Source organism: Somniosus microcephalus, chromosome 1 (assembly GCF_052327205.1).
Source record: "Somniosus microcephalus isolate GS21.2 chromosome 1, FLI_Smic_1.0, whole genome shotgun sequence".
Classification (NCBI taxonomy): domain Eukaryota; kingdom Metazoa; phylum Chordata; class Chondrichthyes; order Squaliformes; family Somniosidae; genus Somniosus; species Somniosus microcephalus.
Genome location: NC_140987.1, coordinates 15,529,668 through 15,543,755, shown reverse-complemented (window position 1 = coordinate 15,543,755; position 14,088 = coordinate 15,529,668). Strand labels below are relative to the sequence as shown.

Below are 14,088 nucleotides of genomic sequence, written 5' to 3'. Positions count from 1 at the left end.
GGGTTTTCAGATGGGCACCATTTTAGTGCAGTGGGAAAATCCAGGCTCGTTATAGAATGATACAGCACAGAAGGAGGCCATTCGGCCCATCGTGTCTGTGCCGGGAAAGACTTGCATTTGTGTAGCACCTGATCATATTGCTCAAATGCCCCGCAGTGCTTCCCAGACGTTGAATTATTGTGGAGTGCAGTGACTAGTTATGCAAGCACATGCGGCTACCAATTTACGCATAGGAAGAGCCCACAAGCAGCAGTGGGGTGAATGACCTGTTTTGGTGGTGGTGTTTGAGGAAGGATGTTGGCCCAGGTCATCAGGAGCAGGCTCTGGTTTGAATGGGTCATTCACCTCATTGTTGTTTTAGGGATCCTACAAAAAATCACCGCACTTCAAAGCCATTCACTGGAGATGTTTGAGAGCGGTGATGTGACGCTCCATCAATGCATTCTTCCTTTTCCCTAGCCAAGTCCCATTTTAATTAAAGATATTTATTTGCACTTTCAAGTTTGGCGATATTCTTCCTTCCTCTGCAGTGTTCTTGTGCTGTGTTTCTGTTCCCTGTCCCACTCACTGCCCTGCTGTGTTCCTGTGCTGTGTTACTGTTCCCTGTCCCACTCACTGCCCTGTTCTGTGTTCCTGTGCTGTGTTACTGTTCCCTGTCCCACTCACTGCCCTGTTCTGTGTTCCTGTGCTGTGTTACTGTTCCCTGTCCCACTCACTGCCCTGTTCTGTGTTCCTGTGCTGTGTTACTGTTCCCTGCCCCACTCACTGCCCTGTTCTGTGTTCCTGTGCTGTGTTACTGTTCCCTGTCCCACTCACTGCCCTGCTCTGTGTTCCTGTGCTGTGTTACTGTTCCCTGTCCCACTCACTGCCCTGTTCTGTGTTCCTGTGCTGTGTTACTGTTCCCTGTCCCACTCACTGCCCTGCTCTGTGTTCTTGTGCTGTGTTACTGTTCCCTGTCCCACTCACTGCCCTGCTCTGTGTTCCTGTGCTGTGTTACTGTTCCCAGTCCCACTCACTGCCCTGCTCTGTGTTCCTGTGCTGTGTTACTGTTCCCTGTCCCACTCACTGCCCTGCTCTGTGTTCCTGTGCTGTGTTACTGTTCCCTGTCCCACTCGCTGCCCTGCTCTGTGTTCCTGTGCTGTGTTACTGTTCCCTGTCCCACTCACTGCCCTGTTCTGTGTTCCTGTGCTGTGTTACTGTTCCCTGTCCCACTCACTGCCCTGCTCTGTGTTCTTGTGCTGTGTTACTGTTCCCTGCCCCACTCGCTGCCCTGCTGTGTGTTCCTGTGCTGTGTTACTGTTCCCTGTCCCACTCACTGCCCTGCTCTGTGTTCCTGTGCTGTGTTACTGTTCCCTGTCCCACTCACTGCCCTGCTCTGTGTTCCTGTGCTGTGTTACTGTTCCCTGTCCCACTCACTGCCCTGCTGTGTTCCTGTGCTGTGTTACTGTTCCCTGCCCCACTCACTGCCCTGCTCTGTGTTCCTGTGCTGTGTTACTGTTCCCTGTCCCACTCGCTGCCCTGCTCTGTGTTCCTGTGCTGTGTTACTGTTCCCTGTCCCACTCACTGCCCTGCTGTGTGTTCCTGTGCTGTGTTACTGTTCCCTGTCCCACTCACTGCCCTGCTCTGTGTTCCTGTGCTGTGTTACTGTTCCCTGTCCCACTCACTGCCCTGCTCTGTGTTCTTGTGCTGTGTTACTGTTCCCTGTCCCACTCACTGCCCTGCTGTGTGTTCCTGTGCTGTGTTACTGTTCCCTGTCCCACTCACTGCCCTGCTGTGTGTCCCTGTGCTGTGTTACTGTTCCCTGTCCCACTCACTGCCCTGCTCTGTGTTCCTGTGCTGTGTTACTGTTCCCTGTCCCACTCGCTGCCCTGCTCTGTGTTCTTGTGCTGTGTTACTGTTCCCTGCCCCACTCGCTGCCCTGCTGTGTGTTCCTGTGCTGTGTTACTGTTCCCTGTCCCACTCGCTGCCCTGCTCTGTGTTCCTGTGCTGTGTTACTGTTCCCTGTCCCACTCACTGCCCTGCTGTGTGTTCTTGTGCTGTGTTACTGTTCCCTGTCCCACTCACTGCCCTGCTCTGTGTTCCTGTGCTGTGTTACTGTTCCCTGTCCCACTCGCTGCCCTGCTCTGTGTTCCTGTGCTGTGTTACTGTTCCCTGTCCCACTCACTGCCCTGCTGTGTGTTCTTGTGCTGTGTTACTGTTCCCTGTCCCACTCACTGCCCTGCTGTGTTCCTGTGCTGTGTTACTGTTCCCTGCCCCACTCACTGCCCTGCTCTGTGTTCCTGTGCTGTGTTACTGTTCCCTGTCCCACTCGCTGCCCTGCTCTGTGTTCCTGTGCTGTGTTACTGTTCCCTGTCCCACTCACTGCCCTGCTGTGTGTTCTTGTGCTGTGTTACTGTTCCCTGTCCCACTCACTGCCCTGCTGTGTTCCTGTGCTGTGTTACTGTTCCCTGTCCCACTCACTGCCCTGCTCTGTGTTCCTGTGCTGTGTTACTGTTCCCTGTCCCACTCACTGCCCTGCTCTGTGTTCCTGTGCTGTGTTACTGTTCCCTGTCCCACTCACTGCCCTGCTCTGTGTTCCTGTGCTGTGTTACTGTTCCCTGTCCCACTCACTGCCCTGCTCTGTGTTCCTGTGCTGTGTTACTGTTCCCTGTCCCACTCACTGCCCTGCTGTGTTCCTGTGCTGTGTTACTGTTCCCTGTCCCACTCACTGCCCTGCTCTGTGTTCCTGTGCTGTGTTACTGTTCCCTGTCCCACTCGCTGCCCTGCTCTGTGTTCCTGTGCTGTGTTACTGTTCCCTGTCCCACTCGCTGCCCTGCTCTGTGTTCCTGTGCTGTGTTACTGTTCCCTGTCCCACTCACTGCCCTGCTGTGTGTTCTTGTGCTGTGTTACTGTTCCCTGTCCCACTCACTGCCCTGCTCTGTGTTCCTGTGCTGTGTTACTGTTCCCTGTCCCACTCGCTGCCCTGCTCTGTGTTCCTGTGCTGTGTTACTGTTCCCTGTCCCACTCACTGCCCTGCTGTGTGTTCTTGTGCTGTGTTACTGTTCCCTGTCCCACTCACTGCCCTGCTCTGTGTTCCTGTGCTGTGTTACTGTTCCCTGTCCCACTCACTGCCCTGCTGTGTGTTCCTGTGCTGTGTTACTGTTCCCTGTCCCACTCACTGCCCTGCTCTGTGTTCTTGTGCTGTGTTACTGTTCCCTGTCCCACTCACTGCCCTGCTCTGTGTTCCTGTGCTGTGTTACTGTTCCCTGTCCCACTCGCTGCCCTGCTGTGTGTTCCTGTGCTGTGTTACTGTTCCCTGTCCCACTTGCTGCCCTGCTGTGTGTTCCTGTGCTGTGTTACTGTTCCCTGTCCCACTCACTGCCCTGCTCTGTGTTCCTGTGCTGTGTTACTGTTCCCTGTCCCACTCGCTGCCCTGCTCTGTGTTCCTGTGCTGTGTTACTGTTCCCTGTCCCACTCACTGCCCTGCTGTGTGTTCCTGTGCTGTGTTACTGTTCCCTGTCCCACTCACTGCCCTGCTCTGTGTTCCTGTGCTGTGTTACTGTTCCCTGTCCCACTCACTGCCCTGCTGTGTGTTCCTGTGCTGTGTTACTGTTCCCTGTCCCACTCACTGCCCTGCTCTGTGTTCCTGTGCTGTGTTACTGTTCCCTGTCCCACTCGCTGCCCTGCTCTGTGTTCCTGTGCTGTGTTACTGTTCCCTGTCCCACTCACTGCCCTGCTGTGTGTTCTTGTGCTGTGTTACTGTTCCCTGTCCCACTCACTGCCCTGCTCTGTGTTCCTGTGCTGTGTTACTGTTCCCTGTCCCACTCGCTGCCCTGCTCTGTGTTCCTGTGCTGTGTTACTGTTCCCTGTCCCACTCGCTGCCCTGCTCTGTGTTCCTGTGCTGTGTTACTGTTCCCTGTCCCACTCACTGCCCTGCTGTGTGTTCCTGTGCTGTGTTTCTGTTCCCTGTCCCACTCACTGCCTTGCTCTGTGTTCCTGTGCTGTGTTTCTGTTCCCTGTCCCACTCGCTGCCCTGCTCTGTGTTCCTGTGCTGTGTTACTGTTCCCTGTCCCACTCGCTGCCCTGCTGTGTGTTCCTGTGCTGTGTTACTGTTCCCTGTCCCACTCACTGCCCTGCTGTGTGTTCTTGTGCTGTGTTACTGTTCCCTGTCCCACTCACTGCCCTGCTGTGTTCCTGTGCTGTGTTACTGTTCCCTGTCCCACTCACTGCCCTGCTCTGTGTTCCTGTGCTGTGTTTCTGTTCCCTGTCCCACTCACTGCGCTGCTCTGTGTTCCTGTGCTGTGTTACTGTTCCCTGTCCCACTCACTGCCCTGCTCTGTGTTCCTGTGCTGTGTTTCTGTTCCCTGTCCCACTCGCTGCCCTGCTCTGTGTTCCTGTGCTGTGTTTCTGTTCCCTGTCCCACTCACTGCGCTGCTCTGTGTTCCTGTGCTGAGTTACTGTTCCCTGTCCCACTCACTGCCCTGCTCTGTGTTCCTGTGCTGTGTTACTGTTCCCTGTCCCACTCGCTGCCCTGCTCTGTGTTCCTGTGCTGTGTTACTGTTCCCTGTCCCACTCGCTGCCCTGCTCTGTGTTCCTGTGCTGTGTTACTGTTCCCTGCCCCACTCGCTGCCCTGCTGTGTGTTCCTGTGCTGTGTTTCTGTTCCCTGTCCCACTCACTGCCCTGCTCTGTGTTCTTGTGCTGTGTTACTGTTCCCTGTCCCACTCGCTGCCCTGCTGTGTGTTCCTGTGCTGTGTTACTGTTCCCTGTCCCACTCACTGCCCTGCTGTGTGTCCCTGTGCTGTGTTACTGTTCCCTGTCCCACTCACTGCCCCGCTCTGTGTTCCTGTGCTGTGTTACTGTTCCCTGTCCCACTCACTGCCCTGCTCTGTGTTCCTGTGCTGTGTTACTGTTCCCTGTCCCACTCACTGCCCTGCTGTGTGTCCCTGTGCTGTGTTACTGTTCCCTGTCCCACTCACTGCCCTGCTCTGTGTTCCTGTGCTGTGTTACTGTTCCCTGTCCCACTCACTGCCCTGCTCTGTGTTCCTGTGCTGTGTTACTGTTCCCTGTCCCACTCACTGCCCTGCTCTGTGTTCCTGTGCTGTGTTACTGTTCCCTGTCCCACTCACTGCCCTGCTGTGTGTTCCTGTGCTGTGTTACTGTTCCCTGTCCCACTCACTGCCCTGCTCTGTGTTCCTGTGCTGTGTTACTGTTCCCTGTCCCACTCACTGCCCTGCTCTGTGTTCCTTTGCTGTGTTACTGTTCCCTGTCCCACTCACTGCCCTGCTGTGTGTTCCTGTGCTGTGTTACTGTTCCCTGTCCCACTCACTGCCCTGCTGTGTGTTCCTGTGCTGTGTTACTGTTCCCTGTCCCACTCACTGCCCTGCTCTGTGTTCCTGTGCTGTGTTACTGTTCCCTGTCCCACTCACTGCCCTGCTCTGTGTTCCTGTGCTGTGTTACTGTTCCCTGTCCCACTCACTGCCCTGCTCTGTGTTCCTGTGCTGTGTTACTGTTCCCTGTCCCACTCACTGCCCTGCTCTGAGTTGCTGTGCTGTGTTACTGTTCCCTGTCCCACTCACTGCCCTGCTGTGTTCCTGTGCTGTGTTACTGTTCCCTGTCCCACTCACTGCCCTGCTGTGTGTTCCTGTGCTGTGTTACTGTTCCCTGTCCCACTCGCTGCCCTGCTCTGTGTTCCTGTGCTGTGTTACTGTTCCCTGTCCCACTCACTGCCCTGCTCTGTGTTCCTGTGCTGTGTTACTGTTCCCTGTCCCACTCACTGCCCTGCTGTGTTCCTGTGCTGTGTTACTGTTCCCTGTCCCACTCACTGCCCTGCTCTGTGTTCCTGTGCTGTGTTACTGTTCCCTGTCCCACTCACTGCCCTGCTCTGTGTTCCTGTGCTGTGTTACTGTTCCCTGTCCCACTCACTGCCCTGCTCTGTGTTCCTGTGCTGTGTTACTGTTCCCTGTCCCACTCACTGCCCTGCTCTGTTGTTCAGGAACAATGCAGCTTCACCGACGGCCAAAGCCAAGACATCTGGCAAGAGGAAAGCCAAGAAGTGGACGATAGCGGAAACGTCAAACGTCATTACGGAAACCCTGCCGTCCATCCAGGAGACGGAGACGGTGGAGATCGACCAGGAGAACGTCTTCGCCACGGAAATCGTGGAGATCGACGCGGAGGCGGAGGAGATGGAAGATGAGGCCGCCGCCGCCGCGGTGGAGAACCTGTCGACGGCAGACGAGTCGACGCAGCCGTCTGGCGACGTGGTGGGCTCGGAGCAGCCGGCGGAGTCGGCGCTGGCCCTGCTCGCCGACATCACCAGCAAGTACCAGCAGGACGAGCTGGACAAGGAGCTGGAGAAGGAAGGGGAGCGGGAGCCCGTGGCCCAGCCCCGGGAGGAGACGGAGGCGTCCATGGCGCCGGAGGACGGGATCCACATCGTGGAGGTGTTGGCGCAGGGCGACAAGCTGTTCTGCTGCGAGAAGTGCAATCGCTCCTTCAGACTCTTCTATCACTTCAAGGAGCACCTGAAAGTGCACTCGGGGGAGCACTACGTGTGCCACCTGTGCAGCAAGCAGTACACGCGGGAGAGCGCCTGGAAACAGCACCTGTACACCCACCGCGAGGAGGAGGGCAGGAACAAGAAGCCGCGCTGCGTCCGCAAGGTGCACGTGTGTCAGTACTGCGAGAAACAGTTTGACCACTTCGGACATTTTAAAGAGCATCTTCGAAAGCACACGGGTAAGAGGTGTCGGCGACGCTGGGATCTTAGCCCATATCACAGCATCACTGAATCTTACAGCAGAGAAGGAGGCCATTCGGCCCATCTTGCCTCCCCCGGCTCTTTGAAAGAGCGATCTAATAAATCCCACTCCCCTGCTCTTTCCCCACAGCCCTGCAAATTTTTCATTTTCAAGTATTTATCCAATTCCATTTAGAAAGTTACTATTGAATCTGCTTCCACCGCCCCTTCAGTCAGCGCATTCCAGGTCACAACAACTTGCTGTGTAAATAAAAATGTTGCCAGTTACCTTAAATCTGTGTCCTCTGGTTACCGACCCTCCTGCCACTGGAAACGGTTTCTCCTTATGTACTCTATCAAAACCCCCTGTAAATATTGACCCACTCCCGGGGACCCCCTGTAAATACTGACACACTCCCGGGGACCCCCTGTAAATACTGACACACTCCCGGGACCCCCTGTAAATACTGACCCACTCCCGGGGACCCCCTGTAAATACTGACCCACTCCCGGGGACCCCCTGTAAATACTGACCCACTCCCGGGGACCGCCTGTAAATACTGACCCACTCCCGGGGACCCCCTGTAAATACTGACAGTCTCCCGGGGACCCCCTGTAAATACTGACCCACTCCCGGGGACCCCCTGTAAATACTGACCCACTCCCGGGGACCCCCTGTAAATACTGACCCACTCCCGGGGACCCCCTGTAAATACTGACCCACTCCCGGGGACCCCCTGTAAATACTGACCCACTCCCGGGGACCCCCTGTAAATACTGACCCACTCCCGGGGACCCCCTGTAAATACTGACCCACTCCCGGGGACCCCCTGTAAATACTGACAGTCTCCCGGGGACCCCCTGTAAATACTGACCCACTCCCGGGGACCCCCTGTAAATACTGACCCACTCCCGGGGACCCCCTGTAAATACTGACCCACTCCCGGGGACCCCCTGTAAATACTGACACACTCCCGGGAACCCCCCTGTAAATACTGACCCACTCCCAGGGACCCCCCTGTAAATACTGACCCACTCCCAGGGACCCCCCTGTAAATACTGACCCACTCCCAGGGACCCCCTGTAAATACTGACCCACTCCCGGGGACCCCCTGTAAATACTGACCCACTCCCAGGGACCCCCTGTAAATACTGACCCACTCCCAGGGACCCCCTGCAAATACGACCCACTCCCGGGGACCCCCTGTAAATACTGACCCACTCCCGGGACCCCCTGCAAATACTGACCCACTCCCGGGGACCCCCTGTAAATACTGACCCACTCCCGGGGACCCCCTGTAAATACTGACCCACTCCCGGGGACCCCCTGTAAATACTGACCCACTCCCAGGGACCCCCCTGTAAATACTGACCCACTCCCGGGGATTCCCTGTAAATACTGACACACTCCCGGGGACCCCCTGTAAATACTGACCCACTCCCGGGGACCCCCTGTAAATACTGACCCACTCCCGGGACCCCCTGTAAATACTGACACACTCCCAGGGACCCCCTGTAAATACTGACCCACTCCCGGGGACCCCCTGTAAATACTGACCCACTCCCGGGGACCCCCTGTAAATACTGACCCACTCCCGGGGACCCCCTGTAAATACGACCCACTCCCGGGGACCCCCTGTAAATACTGACCCACTCCCGGGGACCCCCTGTAAATACTGACCCACTCCCGGGGACCCCCTGTAAATACTGACCCACTCCCGGGGACCCCTTGTAAATACTGACCCACTCCCGGGGACCCCCTGTAAATACTGACCCACTCCCGGGGACCCCCTGTAAATACTGACCCACTCCCGGGGACCCCCTGTAAATACTGACCCACTCCCGGGGACCACCTGTAAATACTGACCCACTCCCGGGACCCCCTGTAAATACTGACCCACTCCCACGGACCCCCCTGTAAATACTGACCCACTCCCAGGGACCCCCCTGTAAATACTGACCCACTCCCGGGGACCCCCTGTAAATACTGACACACTCCCGGGGACCCCCTGTAAATACTGACACACTCCCAGGGACCCCCTGTAAATACTGACCCACTCCCCGGGACCCCCTGTAAATACTGACCCACTCCCGGGGACCCCCTGTAAATACTGACCCACTCCCGGGGACCCCCTGTAAATACTGACCCACTCCCGGGGACCCCCTGTAAATACTGACACACTCCCCGGGGACCCCCTGTAAATACTGACACACTCCCGGGGACCCCCTGTAAATACTGACCCACTCCCGGGACCCCCTGTAAATACTGACCCACTCCCGGGGACTCCCTGTAAATACAGACCCACTCCCGGGGACCCCCTGTAAATACTGACCCACTCCCGGGGACCCCCTGTAAATACTGACCCACTCCCGGGGACCCCCTGTAAATACTGACCCACTCCCGGGGACCCCCTGTAAATACTGACCCACTCCCGGGGACCCCCTGTAAATACTGACACACTCCCAGGGACCCCCTGTAAATACTGACCCACTCCCGGGGACCCCCTGTAAATACTGACCCACTCCCGGGACCCCCTGTAAATACTGACACACTCCCGGGACCCCCTGTAAATACTGACCCACTCCCAGGGACCCCCTGTAAATACTGACCCACTCCCGGGGACCCCCTGTAAATACTGACCCACTCCCGGGGACCCCCTGTAAATACTGACCCACTCCCGGGGACCCCCTGTAAATACTGACCCACTCCCAGGGACCCCCTGTAAATACTGACCCACTCCCAGGGACCCCCTGTAAATACTGACCCACTCCCAGGGACCCCCTGTAAATACTGACCCACTCCCAGGGACCCCCTGTAAATACTGACCCACTCCCAGGGACCCCCTGTAAATACGACCCACTCCCGGGGACCCCCTGTAAATGCGACCCACTCCCGGGGACCCCCTGTAGATACTGACCCACTCCCGGGACCCCCTGTAAATACTGACACACTCCCCGGGGACCCCCTGTAAATACTGACACACTCCCGGGGACCCCCTGTAAATACTGACCCACTCCCGGGACCCCCTGTAAATACTGACCCACTCCCGGGGACCCCCTGTAAATACTGACCCACTCCCAGGGACCCCCTGTAAATACGACCCACTCCCGGGGACCCCCTGTAAATGCGACCCACTCCCGGGGACCCCCTGTAAATACTGACCCACTCCCGGGACCCCCTGTAAATACTGACACACTCCCAGGGACCCCCTGTAAATACTGACCCACTCCCGGGTACCCCCTGTAAATACGACCCACTCCCGGGGACCCCCTGTAAATACTGACACACTCCCGGGGACCCCCTGTAAATACTGACCCACTCCCGGGGACCCCCTGTAAATACGACCCACTCCCGGGGACCCCCTGTAAATACTGACCCACTCCCGGGGACCCCCTGTAAATACTGCCCCACTCCCGGGGACCCCCTGTAAATACTGACCCACTCCTGGGGACCCCCTGTAAATACTGACCCACTCCCAGGGTCCCCCTGTAAATACTGACCCACTCCCGGGGATTCCCTGTAAATACTGACACACTCCCGGGGACCCCCTGTAAATACTGACCCACTCCCGGGACCCCCTGTAAATACTGACCCACTCCCACGGACCCCCCTGTAAATACTGACCCACTCCCAGGGACCCCCCTGTAAATACTGACCCACTCCCGGGACCCCCTGTAAATACTGTCCCACTCCCGGGACCCCCTGTAAATACTGACCCACTCCCGGGGACCCCCTGTAAATACTGACACACTCCCGGGGACCCCCTGTAAATACTGACACACTCCCGGGGACCCCCTGTAAATACTGACCCACTCCCCGGGACCCCCTGTAAATACTGACCCACTCCCGGGGACCCCCTGTAAATACTGACCCACTCCCGGGGACCCCCTGTGAATACTGACCCACTCCCGGGGACCCCCTGTAAATACTGACCCACTCCTGGGGACCCCCTGTAAATACTGTCCCACTCCCGGGACCCCCTGTAAATACTGACACACTCCCAGGGACCCCATGTAAATACTGACCCACTCCCGGGGACCCCCTGTAAATACTGACCCACTCCCAGGGACCTCCTGTAAATACTGACCCACTCCCGGGGACACCCTGTAAATACTGACCCACTCCCGGGGACACCCTGTAAATACTGACCCACTCCCAGGGACCTCCTGTAAATACTGACACGCTCCCAGGGACCCTCTGCAAATACTGACCCACTCCCGGGAACCCTTTGTAAATATTGACCCGCTGCCGGGGATCTCCTACGCTACTTTCCAAAGGGCCATGTTAGACACCAGAAGGAACACTCTGATGATTTTGCAGAATTTTATGTTTTATTTTGTGTACAGCAACCGAAGTAGCACAGTAGTAAGTCAACAAATATTGGAAAATTGGGCCATCAGAGGGCTGGAATCAGATGATGGGAACTTCCGGGGATCCTCTCCGATCCTCCAAGCTCCTGAGACCTCCGATTGAAGCAACAACAGCTTGCATTTATATAGCGCTAAAGCGCTCCAGAGGAGCGTTATCAAACCCAAATCGACACCGAGCCAAGAAAAGAAAGACTTGCATTTCTGTGGCGCCTTTCATAACTTCAGAATGTCCCAAAGCGCTTTACAGCCAATGATGTACTTTTAAAGTGCAATCCCTGTTCTAACGTGGCTCAGTGGGCAGCACTCTCGCCTCTGAGTCAGAAGGTTGTGGGTTCAAGTCCCCCTCCAGAGACTTGAGCACAACACTCTAGGCCGACACTCCCCGTGCAGTGCTGAGGGAGCGCCGCACTGTCGTAGGTAAACCGAGGCCCCGTCTGCCCCCTCAGGTGGACGTAAAAGATCCCATGGCACTATTTCAAAGAAGAGCAGGGGAGTTTTCCCCAGTGTCCTGGCCAATATTTATCCCTCAATCAACATCACTGACATGAATCTTGTCATTCATGTGGAAATAACTTATGAAATGATACTGGGCGGCCTGCTGGTGGCGCTGTCCAGGGAGAGTATAAATACTCGGGCACAGGCCCAGCTTGCTCGGGACATTCTTTAACAGGAACTAGTGAAGGACACAACTAGATCTCCATGTTGTGAAACAGTTGATTAAAGCCTTGTTTAATACTCAGACCAAGTGCCTAGTAGTTTTCTTACATCAATTACTAAAACAGATTATCTGGTCATTATCACATTGCTGTTTGTGGGAGCTTGCTGTGTGCAAAATTGGCTGCCGCGTTTCCTACATTACAACAGTGACTCCACTTCAAAATGCAAGTCTCTTTTTTACTGTAAGAAATGTAGACAAAGAAGGAGATATCAGGATGGGTCACTAGCTTCTGATTGATCCTCATTCAGAGGAGGGTAGAGTTACTCGCTGGCGTCATTTCTGTTTCCACCAGTGTAAAATTTATAAAACATTTTATTTTGGGAGGGAGGGCATGACACATGGAATGTTTGACCGGACTACGGCAATGAGGGTATCAGGACATTAAATGGAACAATCTACTCTTTTCCTTCTCCAGGTGAGAAACCCTTTGAGTGCCCGAACTGCCACGAGCGATTTGCCAGGAATAGCACACTGAAGTGCCACCTGGTGGCGTGCCGTACGGGTATGGGCGCAAAGAAAGGAAGGAAGAAGCTGTACGAGTGTCAGGTACAGTGCACCGAGCCACCCAGGCCACTTGCTTCCCTGAAGGCCAGAGTGAACAACAACAACTTTTGTATAGCGCCTTTAACGTAGTAAAACGTCCCAAGTGCTTCACTTTGGAGCGATTATCAAACAAAATTTGACACTGGGCCACATAAGGAGATATTGGGATAGTGGACCAAAAGCTTGGTCAAAGGTTTTAAGGATCATCTTAAAGGAGGTAGAGTGGCGGAGAGGTTTAGGGAGGGAATTCCAGAGTTTAGGGCCTAGGCAGCTGAAGGCACTGCCGCCAGCGGTGGAGCGATGAAAACAGGAGATGCGCAAGAAACCAGAATTGGAGGAGCACAGAGATCTCGGAGCGCTGTAGGGCTGGAGGAGGTTACGGAGCTAGAGAGGAGTGAGGCCATGGAGGGATTTGAAAACAAGGATGAAGGGTGTCGAGTGATTTTTACGTTTGCATGCTATCAGGGGTATTGGGAAATCACTGCCCACATATTCCGATCCACAACTTTTAAAATTTGTTGCTAGGATGTGGGCATCACTGGCAAGGCCAGCATTTATTGCCCATTCTCTAATTGCCCTTGAGAAGGTGGTGGTGAGCCGCCTTCTTGAACCGCTGCAGTCCGTGTGGTGAAGCTACTCCCACAGTGCTGTTAGGGAGGGAGTTCCAGGATTTTAACCCAGCGTCATTGAAGGAACGGCGATATATTTCTAAGTCTGGATAGTGTGTGACTTGGAGGCGGTGGTGTTCCCATGCGCCTGCTGCCCTTGTCCTTCTAGGTGGAAGAGGTTGAGGGTTTGGGAGGTGCTGTCGAAGAAGCCTTGGCGAGTTGCTGCAGTGCATCTTGTAGATGGTACACACTGCAGCCACGGTACGCCGGTGGTGGAGGGAGTGAATGTTTAAGGTGGTGCCAGTCAAGCGGGCTGCTTTGTCCTGGATGGTGTCGAGCTTCTTGAGTGTTGTTGGAGCTGCACTCATCCAGGCAGGTGGAGAGTATTCCATCACACTCCTTACTTGTGCCTTGTAGATGGTGGAAAGGCTTTGGGGAGTCAGGAGGTGAGACACTCACTGCAGAATTCCCGGCCTCTGGCCTGACTTGTGCCTTGTACTAACCCCAGTGTTGTTATTTTCAATCCCAGGTTTGCTCCAGTGTCTTCCCCAGCTGGGACCAGTTCAAGAACCACCTGGCGGTCCACACGGGCGAGAAGCCCAACCACTGCACCGTCTGCGACATGTGGTTCATGCGTGCTGGCGAGCTGCGGCAGCACGTCAAGGAGGTCCACGGCGCCGCTGAGCAGGAGGTGGGCGAGGTGACGGAGATCATGGTGCCCGTGGAGATGATTGACACCGAGGAGATGGAGGGCGAGACCCTCATCGAGCAGGTGACGGTGTAGGTGACCGCCACCGAAGGTGGGGAGGGCGGTTTGAGGCCCAGATCAAATTCTTCCACGCCTGACCGGCCGAATGCAAGCAAGTGCGAGGAGAACTTGCTGACCAACGGTGGAGGGGGTGGCGGGGGTGGGGAGTGGGGGTCGGCAACGGGACAATACAAGGACACAGACAGCAGCCGTGACGGCACCCGTGCCAGCGTGGAGACCGTTTGACAGCCGCATTTCCACCCCCGTCGGACTTTCATGTTTTAAGTTTTTACGATCGATGGCCAATTTCTTTTTTACCTCCCGACTTAAATAGAATTGCAGTTGAAGACTGTGGAATTAAAGTCTTGCCCGAGAGCATCG

The 14,088-nt window shown here is 55.7% G+C and overlaps 1 protein-coding gene across 5 annotated transcripts in view; it reads left to right on the top strand.

The window, feature by feature from the left end:
• Positions 1-13,863, top strand: part of zbtb35 (zinc finger and BTB domain containing 35) — a 73,724-nt gene extending 59,861 nt beyond the window's left edge. For all 5 annotated transcript variants that reach the window (XM_085969908.1, XM_085969580.1, XM_085969750.1 and 2 more), the window contains 3 exons: positions 5,973-6,718; positions 12,224-12,354; positions 13,489-13,863. In XM_085969908.1, coding sequence (XP_085826034.1) covers positions 5,973-6,718; positions 12,224-12,354; positions 13,489-13,743 — 1,132 coding nt within the window. In that variant the 3' untranslated portion in view covers positions 13,744-13,863. The remainder of the gene's footprint in view (positions 1-5,972; positions 6,719-12,223; positions 12,355-13,488) is intronic.
• The last annotated feature ends 225 nt before the right edge of the window (positions 13,864-14,088 follow it).